Source organism: Staurois parvus, unplaced genomic scaffold (genome assembly GCF_062004578.1).
Source record: "Staurois parvus isolate SC_StPar_1 unplaced genomic scaffold, SC_StPar_1.0 ptg000218l, whole genome shotgun sequence".
Taxonomy (NCBI): Eukaryota; Metazoa; Chordata; class Amphibia; order Anura; family Ranidae; genus Staurois; species Staurois parvus.
This window is the reverse complement of record NW_028318014.1, coordinates 4,889,954-4,905,862: the sequence shown is the minus strand read 5'-3', so window position 1 is coordinate 4,905,862 and position 15,909 is coordinate 4,889,954. Positions and strand designations below refer to the sequence as shown.

The following is a 15,909-nucleotide window of genomic DNA, read 5'->3' as shown; positions in this document are numbered from 1 at the left end:
ATTAAAAAAAATTCTCTGAATGAGAGACCACATGTTCCGACAGCCCTACCAGCTGTCTGCTTGCAGTCCTCAAAGGACTACCAAGGCGCTGTGAAGCGCCATGGTAGTTCATGCATTATTCCTGTCTGTATATCTACTTGCTTGTACATCCCGTACAGGCAAGAAGATATACTGAGATCTGCAGGAGACCTTGCAAGGCACCAGCAATCTATTGATTGCTGGTGCAATGCTTTCCAGGCTCCTGCAGACAAAAATACATGCACATATTTTGCCTGGAAAGAAAAAATGTGCATTTATTATTTTTTACTAAAAAAAGGTGAAAACTTTCCTTTAAATGGGTAAAGGGATAAATTGTTTAACTGCTGAAAACAAGAGACAGTTGTGTAATTTCTTCCTTTAACATATTCTCGCTGGTTAAACTCACAAGACTCTCTGCAAATACTTAACATCCCCCAAAGGAACATGAACTGAAGAGGTTTAAAATCACATTTATTAAAAATCTCAAGTGTATCCTTTCCCTAAGTGGAGGCCCAAGTGTGTCTGGAAAGCCAGTGGTTAAATCTGCGCAAAAAAACGCCCTGCAAGCTGAAGTCAGAATTTCAGCGCACTTTTTAAACTATACTCTGTGTATACTACTGAAGTTAACAGCAGTTCAAGAGTATTCTAGAATTTGATCCTGCATTTAGAAAACACAGGGTTACAGATGTTTGCATTTCTGGTTTCTAGTGAAAACCACACTCCTCTGCCCCTTTCCTAGTGTAATGGGTGTTGGGCTCAGTGACAGAGAAGAGTACAGGGTTGTACTGTTTCAAATGCTACAGAGTACAAAGCCCCAGTCTATGCCATTTAACCCTTTCTACCCAAGGTCCTTTAAATTTCTAAAGTACAAACAAATAATGTGGCTTTGTATTTTTATGATCAGGGAAAATAACCCTGAAAACTACCAATCTACATTATACGGTTTTATTCATGCATTTGTTTCATTATTTAAAAAAAAATAACACTGTTCCACCGTCTGCCACAGCTGACATGAAGCTTGTTCACCAGTCAAGGTGTAGCCCAATATGGGTGTGCATGGATATGTAGCAGAAATGATCAGCTCGCTGCAGCTAAAAATAAACCCGTGTACCAGTGGCGTATGATGAGCTAGCATTGTACTAAAGCAGAAGCCTTGCTTGCTGACATCTGAAATGTAAAGTAGCAAAGAAGAATTCTCTTTCCTCTTGTGTAAGGCAAAAGGAAGGATGGTTTAACCCCTTGTCATATGTTAAAAATAAAAAGTCTCAAATGCAACAGATTAGCCCTTTGCTGTAGTGAACAGTACCCTGGACCCTGTAATTTCAAAGTTCATTTTTGAACTTTACAGTTGCAGGGTTTTAAACCCTAGAAGGCTATGCAAAGCCTGTAACTTTCAGTAGTGGCACAATGCACTGGCTGTTTCCCAGATGATGACCTCACCCTTCACATAGCCAACTGCCTTCCAGCTTCAACTGACAGTCCTCTGCAAACCTTGCTCTGCATATGGAGAAGTAATGCCACCTTTTTAGCAGAAGCATTATATACAACAGAAAAAAATGCCTTGATTCTAAAAAGCTCATATGTATACATAAACTGCACAGTCTTAAGACTGGTTCAAGTATGTTGAAGTATGAAGCTGCATGTTGATGGATTTGCATTTGGCAGCTAGCCATGCTTTACTACTTCAACCCCATCCATCTCCATTTGCACAGGTGGGTGCAGGCAGATACCTGTGTTGAATGCCTGGGAATTGATTCCCCTGTGCAAGTCAGTGTTTGTTCCTACAACGGCCTACATGGAGTCTGGAAGACTGCTCCAATTATTTAAAGAGATTGAGCCCTGACAGTCATGTGATAAAACCATTTAAGCTGGAAAATACACCCATTGCAAACTGCTTATCGGAATGTGCCCCAAGGATTTATGCACTTCAGAGACTAGATTTGCATTATGCCTGCATGACAATCTACTTGTCCTGATAAAATAAATACATTTAAACTAAAAACGCCCATGGACTAGTGGGAGGGAGGGGGGGCGTTTACAGATTGAATGCTCATCAAGAAAGGGGAGTGTTGGGCTCTCCTAAACGCTCAGCAGAATTGCATCTGCACAGCAAATACATGAGGTACCGGCCCAAGTGAGGGAAAAAAAAGAAAGTTTATTCCTTCAGGTTACCCTCATACATGAAAACACTTGGGTGCTCAGTACAAGCGCATAGGTAGGCTGTGTGTCTATACTCTATGGTGGGGGTATTGAATTAAAATTCAAAGAGGTCTGGTCACTAAAATCTTCTTCTGGCCGAGGTCCGAAAATAAATGTCCCCCCTTACATCAGGTTCCCCCTCCAGAGTAGATTACATTGGGTGCCACCAGACTTCCCCCTTACATCAGCCATTCCCGTATCAGAGTGCCCCCTTACATCAGCTTTCTGCATCAGAAGGCCCCCTTACATTTGGTGTCTCCCATCAGTGTGCCCTCTTATATCAGTTGTCCCCAATAGAGTCCCCATAATGTTCCCCCATCACGGTGACACCTTACATAGGGTGTGCCCATCAGCATGCCCCCTTACATTAATTGTCATCAGAGTGCAACTTTACATCATGTATCCCCATCACATCAGGTGTGCCCATCAGAGTGCTCCTTTACATTAGGTATCCGCAATCTCAGTGCCACCTTACATCAGGTATTCCAGTCAGAGTGCACGCAAAGTATCCCTTTCCATCATATTTCCTCATCAGAGTGCCCCTTTTCACAGTATGTGCCCATCAGCGCACCCTCTTAACATAAAATAAGCGTCACTCTAATGGACACATTCTATGTTGTGCTCAGAGTGCCCCCTAACTTTAAATGTGCCCATCAGAGTGCCCCTGAAAAAAACATACCCTACCTTGAGGGCAGACAGCAGAGAGAGGCAGGAGCCTGCTGGGATCATTTCTGAAGGGGGGGGGGGGGGGCACGCGCTTGTGGACAGGCAAGGAAAGGCAATGAGCTGCCCTGCTGAGCGGTGGATCTGTCACATTCTAGTCTGGTGGGCCGCACTGCTCGGGCTGTTCTTGGACTGTGGTTTGCCATTTAGTGACCACTGCTCTATGGGGTGGACACCAGATGCTCAAGGTAGGAAGGCTGTGTCTTCTCCTCCTGGCTCTGTGTCCCATCCTTCATGGGGTGGACACCAGGAGCTCAGGGTGGGTAGGCAGTGTAACCATCCTGCCTGTGGTGTGAGGTAACACAATGAGGACAGGCCTAGCTCAGAAAGGAGTGTTATGGTGCTCCCAGGCTCTGGAGGACAGAGCCTTGGAGCACCATTTAGCCCTGCTGCAGGCAAGCATTTTTGTCATTCACTGCACAGGTTGCTAGTAATATGGAGTAATTTCAGAGCTTACTGAGCTTCAAAAGGAGGGCAAATTGTTGGTGCCTGCTTATCTGGTGCCTCTGACTGAAGTGATTTTCTGTTACGAGGTACAGTATCAAAAAGGTTATGATGGCATGTACAGTTTCTGGGAAAAAACGTAGTCTGAGAGGCAGAAGCACGGTCGACATGGTCAACTAAGCAAAAGAGACAGGACAGGATTGTGACCCGGAATAAAAAAAAACTGCTACTAAAGTGACTGCAGAGCTCACTCTCAGTCCTGTGATACTGTACCTCGTGACAAAGTGAATAAATTTGCAACTTCAGTTACAGAGGCACTAGCTAAGCAGACAACAGTTTGCCCTCTTTGAAACTCTGTAAGATCTAACATGACTCTGTATTAATAGCAGCGCAGGCAGTTAATGATGAAAGTGAGGCTTCCCACCTCTTAGCTAGGCATCTCATCACACAGTGGAAGCAAAAGAAGGTTACATCACTTCCGCTTTTAATGTGAAACGTTGTCACTTTTACACCTACAAATCAGGCAGCATTTCCATTTTTTGTCTAACCCCTGTATTTGGATGTAGATCAAGTATGACCAAAATTTAGGAAATGCAGGACTTTGGTTTTCAAACTAAACAAAAAAAATTCCACCATCCATCAGAGATTAGAAATCCAACCAGATATTCCCCTTTGATTTTTTCCCCATCTGACACCAGGGTACAGACTTGTTTGGTTGCTGATCTGCTAATATTTGGCCTGTGTATGGAGCACAATCACATTTCGCTTTACTGAAGCCAGACAACATACAATATAGGACTGGTTGCTACAAATCGTGCACAGTTATTGAATAACCTGACTGGTGCACAATAAGCTTATCAGTCAATGCTTTCAACACACAGCCTAGGTTCAGACTGCATGCAGTATGATGCAGTGCGATTTTCGTGTGGTTTGGAGCGCGAGTTTGTGGTTTGATTTGTGCTTGACTGCTGCAGTTGCAATGTGATTTTAATATAGTCTATGGAGCTTAAAATCACACCGCACTTAATATGCACATGATTCTTTTTGAACCGCATCAGAATCACACTACATATCTGAACGGCCCTCAAACAATGAGATTTCACTTGACATGCGAATCTATGAATTCTGGAATGCATCTGAACAGCATCAGATTTGCATCATTGTGAACCAGGAGTGAGGGAGAAGCACAGGTGTATTGTCAGTAGTATAAAGCCTGCCATACACAGCTTGAATGGCTAATTCCTACTGAATCAGATGACATTCGAGACGCAAATGGTCCTTTCTGCACCAGCCGGCTCGACTTTTGTACAGGCTATAGAATACTACGGCTGGCATGGGACACTTGTTTATATGTTTTGAGCCTAGAAGTGTATGGCTAAGCCTTAGTTGAAAAGTAGCACATTGTTTTACCGTCAATTCTTGGATAACTGTAATGCTTGTCCTGTTTAATGAAACTTGCAGGCTGGTTTGGGAAATGATGTCTTAAAGACCTAACCCCACCATTATATTTTTTTATTGGGATAGTTTAGCAACAATAAAGCAGCCACTGTCCCACAGCTACACAGTATGACTGAGCTAGTCTCACCTGTTGCAGGATAACACCGAGGGAGTTCTTGTCTTTTTGATTAACGCCATCTCTATGTAAACGAGCAAGTATCTCTGGTTTTTTATATGGCTTCAGTGCCAGCAGATGAATCACCCTTTCCCTATATGGCCGTTGTGCAATACTGTTGCTGATATTTGTCTTTCGTATGGTGCTTGCAGGGTTAATGGGTGTAGATCTTTTCCTTTCTGGTGCTGTATCTAGAATACTATTTGCTGGTTTACGAATCTGGACCCTCTTCCCTACAAAAGATTGTAAAAATACAAGTTAGGAAAAAAAAAATGCCCAAAACAAATCTAAGAAGAGTGGCACTCAAACAAAATAGGGAAATGAAGGCTTTACTTCCTTCTACTTCACTGAACAGAGTGCAGCACTAAGAACTTGGGCCACAGCAACATTGCTATTCTTAATTACAGTCAATCTTCAAGAAAGATTGTTTTTCACATGCATATTGCTTTATTAAAATTTGAAACCAAAATTTGGCTTTGTAGAAATGGCATTTCTTCTAGTTATTGGCAGACCTAACAAGCAGCAGGGCTAAAGGAAAGTCATAATAGATCCTGCTGGAGGTTATAAAGTGTCATGGGCATATTTCCAGCCCCAAAGGAATGGTGCCAACCCAGATGCCAGACTGATACGTTTGACTTGTACTCTTTAGAGAAGCTCAGATGTTTTACTTCTAGATTCTAAGTGAAGCAAAAATACTTGAAAAACAGCAAGCATTCTATAAGCACATACAGGAGATATATTTTGTTCACATGTAGGAATCAAATTAAAAATAAAAGAATTCTTAATCCAAAATATTGTAAGAAAAGGGCAAATTTAGTAAATTAGTAAGAGTAACCCCCACTGAGCTGAAAAGTCAACACCTGACCTACCCAATTTCCCACTAAACTCAAGCAGCTCTGGTCGACAAGGCAACTGAGCAGTCTTAACAATACAGAGCAAAAGAATCAACAAAAACAAACCACAAGAGGATATTCGATTTTTCAGCTTTTATTTACTCTGTTGACCGATACATAAATCATGTTGTACTTTGGATGCTTTTTTTTTTTAAAAAGTCTGTTTAAATTTAGCCACACTTGGAAATTATGGCAGATCATGTCATAGGGAGTAAATATCGGAGTTAACACACAGTGACCTTTGGATGCCAAGCAGTGCATCTTCATCTAAACCACCTAAGCCAGGCAATATGCAAAATGATTCCTAAACCATTTTCTATAGAAGGCTAAAAGTACATCTGGAGTCTACAATTTGCACTTACCTACAAATGGACCACCAGGTTTTATGACCTTGGTGCTACGGCTCCGGGTTTCTTCTTCTGCCTGGGTCATGCGGTCTCTTGTAAGCTGGTAGGAGTCGTTAGTGGCACATACTGTAATTTTATCCTGTATAAATCCCAAGCAGTTCATTTTCGACAGCCCCGAGCTTTAAAAACAGGTTAAAAAAAAAATACAGAAAAAAAAAAAAAAAGTTAGATGAGTTTTAGTTTAACATAGAAATTCACAACTGGTAATAGCCATCCTTAACGCTTTCATCCAAAATGCCCTTCCACTACTGATCATGTGCTTACAGGACAAGCACTGGTTAAAGAATTTAGCAGGTATGCGACAACTCAATATAAAAGCGAACTATACTGGAAAGTAAGGTTTTAATTTTTACTATCCTGTACAATGAAAAGTCATTCAACCATTATGAAAGATATACCAAATGGGGGGGGGGGGGGGGGGAAGAGAAATATATATATAACATATTACAAATACACACACTTTTACTTGGCCAATTAGATATTTAATTACTATTTATCTGACAAGGTAAGGATCAATGCAAATACATTGCTTGGCCAGTCAATAGCCCAGGTTAAGCATTTGCATCAACTACAACCCAAACCACGTACATTCCTATTAGGTCAATGGACAGTTTATACAGATTAAAAAAAAAAAAAAAAAAAAAAAACGCAGCAGGCTGCTTACCTTGCTACTGTTTGCTGGATACAGTCAAAGCTGCCTTGAGGGTTATCTTTTCCCACGTTTGACAGATAGAAGTTAAAGTTGTGCATTTCATTGAGGCTATCGGATTTTGGAATCTTGATACACTGAAAGAGTTGAGACATCAAAAAGTAGTCATTTGCTCAGTATTACATAAATTACACTTGTCAGGAGAGAAATATGGAGGCTGCCTTTACTGGCCTTGATCTGAAAATAGTAGTTGCCTAGCTTCAACACTGCGAGTCATGGATCCAGAACAAGTATGCAACACGAGAGTTAGAACTCATCTCTATACTTGTTCGGGTCCAATAACTCAAAGCAATAAAGCCAGAAAGCAGAATGGAAAAAAATAGAGCCTTCACTTCCTTATGGTCAGTGTAACCCCCAGGGAAAGGTATTAAATAGTCATTTCAGATACTTTTGATAGCTGCGACACTACCACTGAATTCATCCATAGATTTCCTAAAAACCAAACTACCAAATTTATGAGTTTGCTATGGTCAGTTTATGCAAAAACACAACCAGAATATTGCCCTCATATTAAGAGCGGTGTTTTCAGTCTCTGACCTTAGACTAGTCTTCTGCTGGTGCCCTGTTTGCATTCTCAATTTGCAAGGACAGAGGGAATTGTACCCAACTGCACACTTACTTCTAGTTTCACAGTAATGGTTATTAGACTTTATTCTTGTGCTACCAAAAGCTTTCATACTGGAATCACACCATGCCCGTTTCATTTAACTCACGCTGATGGGCGTTAACTGTTCATTTGTTGATGTGCATGTATACGTTAATGGAACATTTTCCTTCCTTAACATGCATTGTGCAATATGATGAACTGTGTTTAATTGCATGTTCCGTTTTCACAATAGCCACAACATGTGAACTAAGCCTATTGGAAACCATGAAGTTTGACTTGTTATTGCATTGAATCAGCCCAACCTACATGGTAGACCCTTACCCTCTTTTTGGCAATTGTTTGCAACACTGGAATAAATATGCTGCACATGAAACAATTGCCAAAATACTCAATAGAACAGAACTTAGATAGATCGATGTAGTGGAGACCTTATATTGTGCAATTTAGGATGGCCATTTAGGATGGCCACTTTATTTAGTACTACCAAAAGAGGTAAACCTAAACGCTTTATTCATAGGCCTCAAATTCATTGTATTTCTACATTTACAGTAGTACTAGTCCTTTTCTGTATTTGAGGCAATTTTATGACTCCACAAACACCCAAATGTTAATTTCACAAAATAAAGACTATACCTTAGTATCTGGGGGAATACAATGGCTTATAAACTACATGGTTTTCACCTGCATCCATCATACAGGGAGATATTCTCTCCAGCTACAGGGCAGCACTATCCCTCTGCTGTGTTTCAGTTCCACAGCACAGTTCCCCAGGCACATGCACAAACAAAAAGTATTGACTCTTTACAAATATGAAGGGGGATCTTAATCTGTCTTTACTGTCTGAAGAACAGTAACTGGCTAAGAGCACTTCCCTTACATTCTCCAGAGAGAATGGGGGATTTACATGCTTCCAGAAGGGTTATTTCAGGCTATATTTCAAGCATATCCTGGAAATCTTAAGCAATAAAATAGCCAAGCACCATTTGATGGCACATAAAAAGCCCTCAGGCTAGAAGACCTCTACAGTGCCATAGCCATCATAAAATCTTTAAACTTCATATTCTTTAAAACCAGATGACAGACTAATGCAATTAACTGGAACAGTGTAGTACAAAAAAATAAAAACAGCATTCCACTCGGCGTTAATTTTAATGTGTGTATGCTTGGCTTTGGGTCAGCAACTCAGAGTTCAAGACAGACATGGAGCCATTCTTAACCTGTACCTACAAGTGTTAGTCGCTTGGCTTTGTAAGCATTTCTCTCATTATAAGCGTCTTATGCTTTTGTGGTTCTAAATGATAAAATAAAAGAAACCATGTTATACTTACCTGCACAGTGCAATGGTATTGCAGAGAGCAGCCATGCACCTCTTCTGGGGCCCCCAGCTGGCGCTCTGTTCCTCCTTTTTTTGGGTTTGCCCCCCTTAGCAAGCCGCAATGGGGGGGCAAATATGTGAGCTGGCTCCCAAGACACCCTACCCCCTGCTCTCAGGATTTGAGAGAGCTGCTATAGACCGGCACAGCACCTAACCTAGTGAGGACTCAGGCAAATACTAGAGTTATACTGTTACCTGGATTTAGTTTTTTTGTACCTTAATATAGGGAATGCATTAAGGTAAAATAATGTTAGGAGTTTAGAACCACTTTAAAAAGACATATTAAAAGTCATCAGCAACTCCCACAAGCATTTGAAACAGTATAAGCACCCTGCATAGGTACACGTGTACCCAAAGAGAATCTATGGGCACACCCTTTCCACAACTTTGTAATAAGAGTCTCGAGCACAAAAAAAAAAAAAAAAAAAAAAAAAGAAGAAGGGGCAGAGGTATGCATCTTAATTGACTGAAAAACTGGCAAATTCGTGGCTTTGATAAATACTTCAAGAACAATGCAGACTTTTTCGGGGACCTCCCCCATTTTATGTCACCCTAATAAAACAGCTTTAAGCGGTATTACATTTTTAAACAAAAAAGGTAATATAGTGCACCTTACCAATTCTTATTTGTAATGGCTGCATTATTTTTTTTTCCTCCCATACAGGGATTGAAATTAGATTGCTCCCTGATGAACCAGCTGAATTTCATCCATGCATGACCAGCTTTGAATTAACGAGAGGGCAGAGTTAAAACACACACACGGATGGAAGAATCCTACCCACTGCGCCATTGTACTCTGACAGCAGTACTTCCCCACTTCCAGAATACACGGATTAGTGGCTTGCATCTAGCTAGCGACAAATGTTTTCCAACGGTCCTTTTCAACAGGATTTATTCGTTAGATTGACTTCCATTGAGCAGGAATGGCCATAGATGGACCAGCTGAAATTTGATCCATCTATGGACAGCTTTAGATGTCCAAATGAAATCTGAACTCCAGCTAACACTTTAAGCAGCTATGGCTCATTCACCACGTGTATTGATTGTGAAGAATCAAACAGTGCTCGTTAATGTGCCTATAGAAATTGATGCGTTTACCAATTTTTGACGCATTGAAAAAGCTTCAAGATTGCTTCATAAATGCCCATGAGTGTGTTGCTATTCTAGTGGTCAGTGCTTAAAAGGAGGAAGATAACTACTTTAAAAGGCGAGGTTAGGTTGTGGTGTGACAGACATTTTTGTGAATCCTCTACAAGAGGAAATTGTATACTTTGATCTCACACTTGGCTTGGTCCAGCTCAACCTTTGCTAAAACAAAAAATGGGAAAAAAAAAAAACAAAAACCCCACACACACTCGTTGTCATTGGCAAGAATGGTCAATGCCCCTGCTCCCGCCTGGTACTGTCAGTATATGGATGGCTAATTGATACTTTCCCCGTACACAAAAGTTACCACATGGTTGCTCTATACCAGTGTTTCTCAACTCCAGTCCTCATGGACCCCCAACAGGTCATGTTTTCAGGATTTCCCTCAGATGAAACAGCTGTGGTAATTATTAAGGCAGTGAAACTGATCAAAATCACCTGTGCAAAATGGAAATCCTGAAAACATGACCTGTTGGGGGTCCATGAGGACTGGAGTTGAGAAACACTGCTCTATACCAACAGGAAGTGGCTGGAACTGCTCTGTCCTAGTTCTCTATTTCCCAGTGCATTCTGGAATACAGAAACATCCAATACCTCTCCCCCAATGCCCAGCTAACATGTTATAAATGTTTCACTAACACGCCATAAATGCTATAGGTGCTGTTAAGGTGAAGTTACAGAGAAATACTACTGAAATCAATAGAGGTGGCCAACAAGCATTGATGCCTTATGAAAGTGACATGCTGAATAAATGAGGCTTAATACTCTGCTTGTGAACAAGCCCTTACAGCAACTTTTTCCCACTTTTGGAATAAAGGTTCTATATAAAAGAAAAAATGCTTTGTAAGCACCCCTCTCAACCTCTTTTATTGAACAGCTTGGACTGTTGAAGAAAGTTGAAAAATAAAAGCAGAGCTCCAGGCTCCCCCCAAAAAATTAAAAGTCAGCAGCTAGGAGGAGCTGAACATCTGGCTCAGACAGCTGCGCCGCGGGGGGGGGGGGGGGGGGTTGTCAGAAGCTTACAAGCGGAACTTCCCCTTTTGGGTAAGGTCCTGCCTTAAGCTGGGTACACATACCAAAATAATTCACGATGTGTGTAGTCCTCTCTGATTATTATTATTATACAGTATTTATAAAGCGCCAATAGTTCACTCAGCGCTGTACATTACAAAGGGGGACAGAACACGTGACAGAACAATAACAATACAATGCAAAACATGAGGGGATCGAGGGCCCTGTTCTTTCGAGCTTACAATCTAGAAGGGATGGGATAGTGGTACAGGAGGAGATAGCTGTGGGGGATGAAGTGGTAGGAAGAGTGGAGGAGGTCAGCAAGTTAACAGGGGGTGAGGTAGGCTTCCTTGAAGAGATGGGTTTTCAGCGTGCGCCTAAAGGAGAGGAGAGTAGGCGATAATCCGATGGGTTGGGGAAGGGAGTTCCAGAGGATGGGTGACACCCTGGAGAAGTCCTGGAGGCGGGCATGGGAGGAGGAGACCAGGGAACTAGAGAGAAGGAGGTCTTGTGAGGAGCGGAGTGTGCGTGCTGGGCGGTACTTGGATATTAGGTCAGTGATGTAGTTCGGGGCAGTATGGTGGACAGCTTTGTACGTCAGTGTTAGGATTTTAAATTTGATCCGTTGCGCAATCGGAAGCCAGTGGAGGGATTGGCAGAGGGGGGTGGCGGAAATGGAGCGGTTGGAAAGGTGAATGAGTCTGGCAGCCGTATTCAGGATCGACTGAAGCGGGGATAGCCAGCGGCGAGGCAGGCCAGTGAGGAGGGAGTTGCAGTAGTCGAGTCGTGATATGATGAGGGAGTGGATGAGCCATTTAGTGGTTTCTGGGGTTAGGAACGTGCGGATTTTGGCGATGTTGCGGAGGTGGAGTCTGCACGAGTTTGTTAAAGATTGGACTTGGGGCTGGAAGGATAGGTTGGAGTCCAGAATGACACCAAGTACTCTGGCCTGCAGAGCGGGTTTGATATTGGCGTTGTCGGATGTGATGTAGAAGTCAATGGGGGGTGGGGTTCGGGCTGGGGGGAAGACAAGGAGCTCGGTTTTGGAGAGATTCAGTTTAAGGAAGTGGAGCGACATCCAATCTGATATGTCGCTCAGTAGGTGTGTGATTCGGGCAGAGACCGAGGGGGTGAGGTGGGGGGTTGAGAGATAGATTTGTGTGTCGTCGGCATAGAGGTGGTAGTTGAAGCCGTGAGAGTGTATGAGTTGGCCAAGGGAGGAGGTGTAGATGGAGAAGAGAAGGGACCCAAGGACAGAGCCTTGAGGGACCCCAACAGAGAGGGGGAGTGAGGGGGAGGTGGTAGCATTATAGGGAACGCTGAAAGAGCATTGTGACAGGTAGGATGAGAGCCAGGAGAGAGCAGAATCTCTGAGGCCGAGGGAGTGTAGTATTTTGAGGAGGAGGGGGTGGTCAACTGTGTCAAAGGCCGCAGAGAGGTCAAGGAGTAGGAGCACTGAATAGTGGCCATTAGCTTTGGCGGTTAGAAGGTCGTTGGAGAGTTTGAGTAAGGCGGTTTCGGTGGAGTGTAGGGGGCAGAAGCAAGACTGTAGGGGATCGAGGAGGTTGTTGTTGTTGAGGTGAGAGCATAGACGGGTGTAGACGAGGCGCTCGAGGAGTTTAGATGTAAGTGGGAGCAGGGAGATGGGTCTGAGGTTGTTCGGGTCATTGGGGTCCAGGGAGGGCTTTTTAAGTATGGGGGTGATGTGTGCATGCTTCAGTGGGGAGGGGAAAGTGCCGGAGGAGAGGGAGAGATTAAAGATGTGGGTGAGGGAGCGTAGGATGGAGGGAGAGGGAGGTCGTAGGAATTGTGAGGGGATAGGGTCGAGGGGGCAGGTGGTGAGGCGGGCATCAGAGAGGATCTTGGAGACTTCCTCGATGATAGTAAGGTCAAAGGTGTGGAGTGTTGGGGGAGCTTCAGTATGAGGAATGTAGGGTGGGGTGGGAGAGGAGGTCAGAGCAGTGGTGGGGCCGTGGGAGAGGGGTGATGAGGGGGTAGCTGAGGGAGGGGGAACGGGGTTGGAGGGAGTTTGAGCAGTGACGAAGTCGAGGGGGAGGGGGGGGGAGGGGGTAGCTGTGTGAGAGGGGACGGGTTGAGAGGGCGTGTGAGTTGCGGCAATGTCCTTGCGAATTGTGTCAATCTTGTTTTTGAAGTGATTGGCAATCTCAAGGGCGGTGAGTGAGGTGCTGGGTGGAGGTGGGGGTGGAGAGAGTAGAGAGTTGAAGGTGGAGAAGAGTCGGCGAGGATTGGAGGAGAGGGCCTTGATGAGGGTCAGGAAGTAGGCTTGTTTGGCTGCGTGGAGGGAGGAGGTGTAGGTGCGGAAGGCAGATTTGTAGCAGGTGAAAGCTTGTTGGGATTTTGTTTTGCGCCATAGTCGCTCCAGGGCACGACTGCGTCGTTTGAGGGTTTTGGTGTGATCAGTCTGCCAGGGCTGGAGCGGTCGGAGTCTGATGTTGCGTGTGGTTAAAGGCGCTAGTGAGTCAAGGGCTGCTGACAGCGCGTTGTTGTAGGCAGTCATAGCCAAGTCAGGGCAGGACAGGGGGAGGATGCGGTCGTGGAGTTGATCAGCTGCAGAGTGGAGGGGGGCAGGGTTAAGGTTGCGGAGGTTACGGCTGGTAGTAGTGTGACATTTGGAGGGGTAGGCGTTGGAGGACGAGGAGATAGAGAAGGTGATCAGGTTGTGGTCAGAGAGAGGGAAGGGGGTGTTAGTGAGGTTGTGGGGAGCGCAGCGGTTGGAGAAGACAAGATCAAGGATATTACCGTCGGAGTGGGTGGTGGATTGTATGCACTGTGCAAGTGCAAAGGAGGAGGTTAAGTGGAGGAGACGGGCTGTGTCTGGGTTGTCGAGGTTGACAGGGATGTTGAAATCCCCAAGAATGATGGTGGGTAGCTCAGAGGAGAGGAAGAAGGGTAGCCAGGAGGAAAAGTCATCCAGGAAGCGGGGTATGGATCCAGGAGGCTGGTATATCACAGCAATCTTCAGGGGGGTTGGGGAGAATAGTCGGACGCAGTGGGCCTTGAAGGAGGAGAAGGATAGGGAGGGGGGGTTTGGGAGGACTCGGAAGGTGCTCTGCGGTGACAGGAGCAGACCAACCCCACCACCTTTACGACCGTTGGGTCTGGGTGAGTGGGTCCAGGTGAGACCTCCATAGGAGAGTGCAGCCAGTGTAAAATCTAAGTGAACAGTCATGCTGGAACAAAACAGCCACCAAATGGCTGCAGCACTGATCCGTGTATTCTGAGGGGGGGGGGGGGGGTTTCGCTGTTGCTGCTGTCAAAATACAATAGCGCAGCAGGGGAGGTCCCTGCATCCACATCTCTTGTGTGAATGCAGGGATCTGTTTTTTTTTTTGCTCAACCAGAACAAAAAAAAAAAAAAAGACAAAGTTAAAGAAAAAAACTGATGTAGCCACCAATATACATTTTTGTTTTTGGCCGATTGTGTCCTGTGCCTTGAGGAAGATGGCACAGTCTGAGTACATGCAAGCCCTTATGGGAATTTCCAATAACCTCCCACTGGAAAGGCAGTATTTGGGAACTGATGCAATGAAACATCTTGAAGGGAAAAAAAAAAAAAAAAAAAAAAAAAAAAAAGCGTATGGAATCCTTGACAGGTTTATTAGCAAGAAGAATTATTTTGTAAAAGTTGCCAAATGAATGTCTGTTCAGAAGACACTTCCCTTCTAAACACCGTATTCTTACAGGTAAAACCTACAGATAACTGCAGAAATACAATAAGTAGCAACCATGTTGCTTTTTAAATATTTCACATTATTTGCTCCAATTACTTCTGCTAATAAGATTGTCAGTGGACACAGAAGATTGGCCCCTTGCTAAGACCCTGGCAGTCAGTCCCCACCCCACATTCCTGTTATAGTCTACAACAAGAAAATCTATGCACTTCAGTATAACTGGAAGGAAAGGAAAATATACAGCCTGCACCAGATAAAGGAAAATAGGGCCACTAAACAATTAGGAGAAAAATAAGCTATACTGTAACAAGAACAATAAGGCGGAACGTGCTTCTGGGCAGTTAATTAGAGGAATGTCAAATGGAGATATGTAGAAAGCAGCATCAAAGGCCAGACAAAACCTGCTGTGACTGCCTTAGAAGATAATCATGGTAAATGTATTCACAAAAGATCAGTCTTTCACAAACGCAAGCAGCACAGAAGCCTTTCCAAGAAAAGCAAGGTGTCACCCTGAAATGTGGAAGGAAAGTGGAGCTTCATCCTAGACCTCAGCACATTACAACTCTTCATAGAGCACAAAAGCCACAACAAGGAAACTTGAAAAACATATGTACACTTTAAGTAACCTGTGAATATTGTATTTCAAACCAGCTGCATCACCTGTAACCGACCTTTAAGCCAAAGAAGCTCAAGGACTTTTTACGAATAGGCAGCACTGTGTATTTGTCAGATACAGCCTATACTGGAGGAGCTGTTTACTATTCCTATTTGTTGTATAGAAAGAACAAGTGTGCAAGGGTAATGGGTACAGCATGGGTCACAGAGTCCTTTCCGGCTGAAAAACACTGTTCCAAGGTAGATTCTCTAAAAACATGCCTATATTTGCACTGAGGGAGCCTGCTGGAACCTCAGTGGTCAACAGCACATGCACATCACATGGGCACTGACTGAGCACAAGATCAAGACATCGCATAAGCTCACCACACTTTAAATCTGAACCTCCAGGATAAACCAATATTACCTAAAACACAAGATACATGTGTATTCTTAGGCCTTGTTCACACTGGCAATCC

General features: G+C 43.8%; 1 protein-coding gene across 3 annotated transcripts in view; it reads right to left on the bottom strand.

Annotated features, from left to right (window-relative positions):
* The window catches only part of ELL2 (elongation factor for RNA polymerase II 2), an 84,424-nt gene that overhangs the window by 23,777 nt on the left and 44,738 nt on the right, over window positions 1–15,909 (bottom strand). For all 3 annotated transcript variants that reach the window (XM_089679140.1, XM_089679139.1, XM_089679138.1), the window contains 3 exons: window positions 6,961–7,082; window positions 6,252–6,415; window positions 4,970–5,229 (listed from right to left, as the gene is read on the bottom strand). In XM_089679140.1, the coding sequence (XP_089535266.1) occupies window positions 4,970–5,229; window positions 6,252–6,415; window positions 6,961–7,082 (546 nt within the window). The remainder of the gene's footprint in view (window positions 1–4,969; window positions 5,230–6,251; window positions 6,416–6,960; window positions 7,083–15,909) is intronic.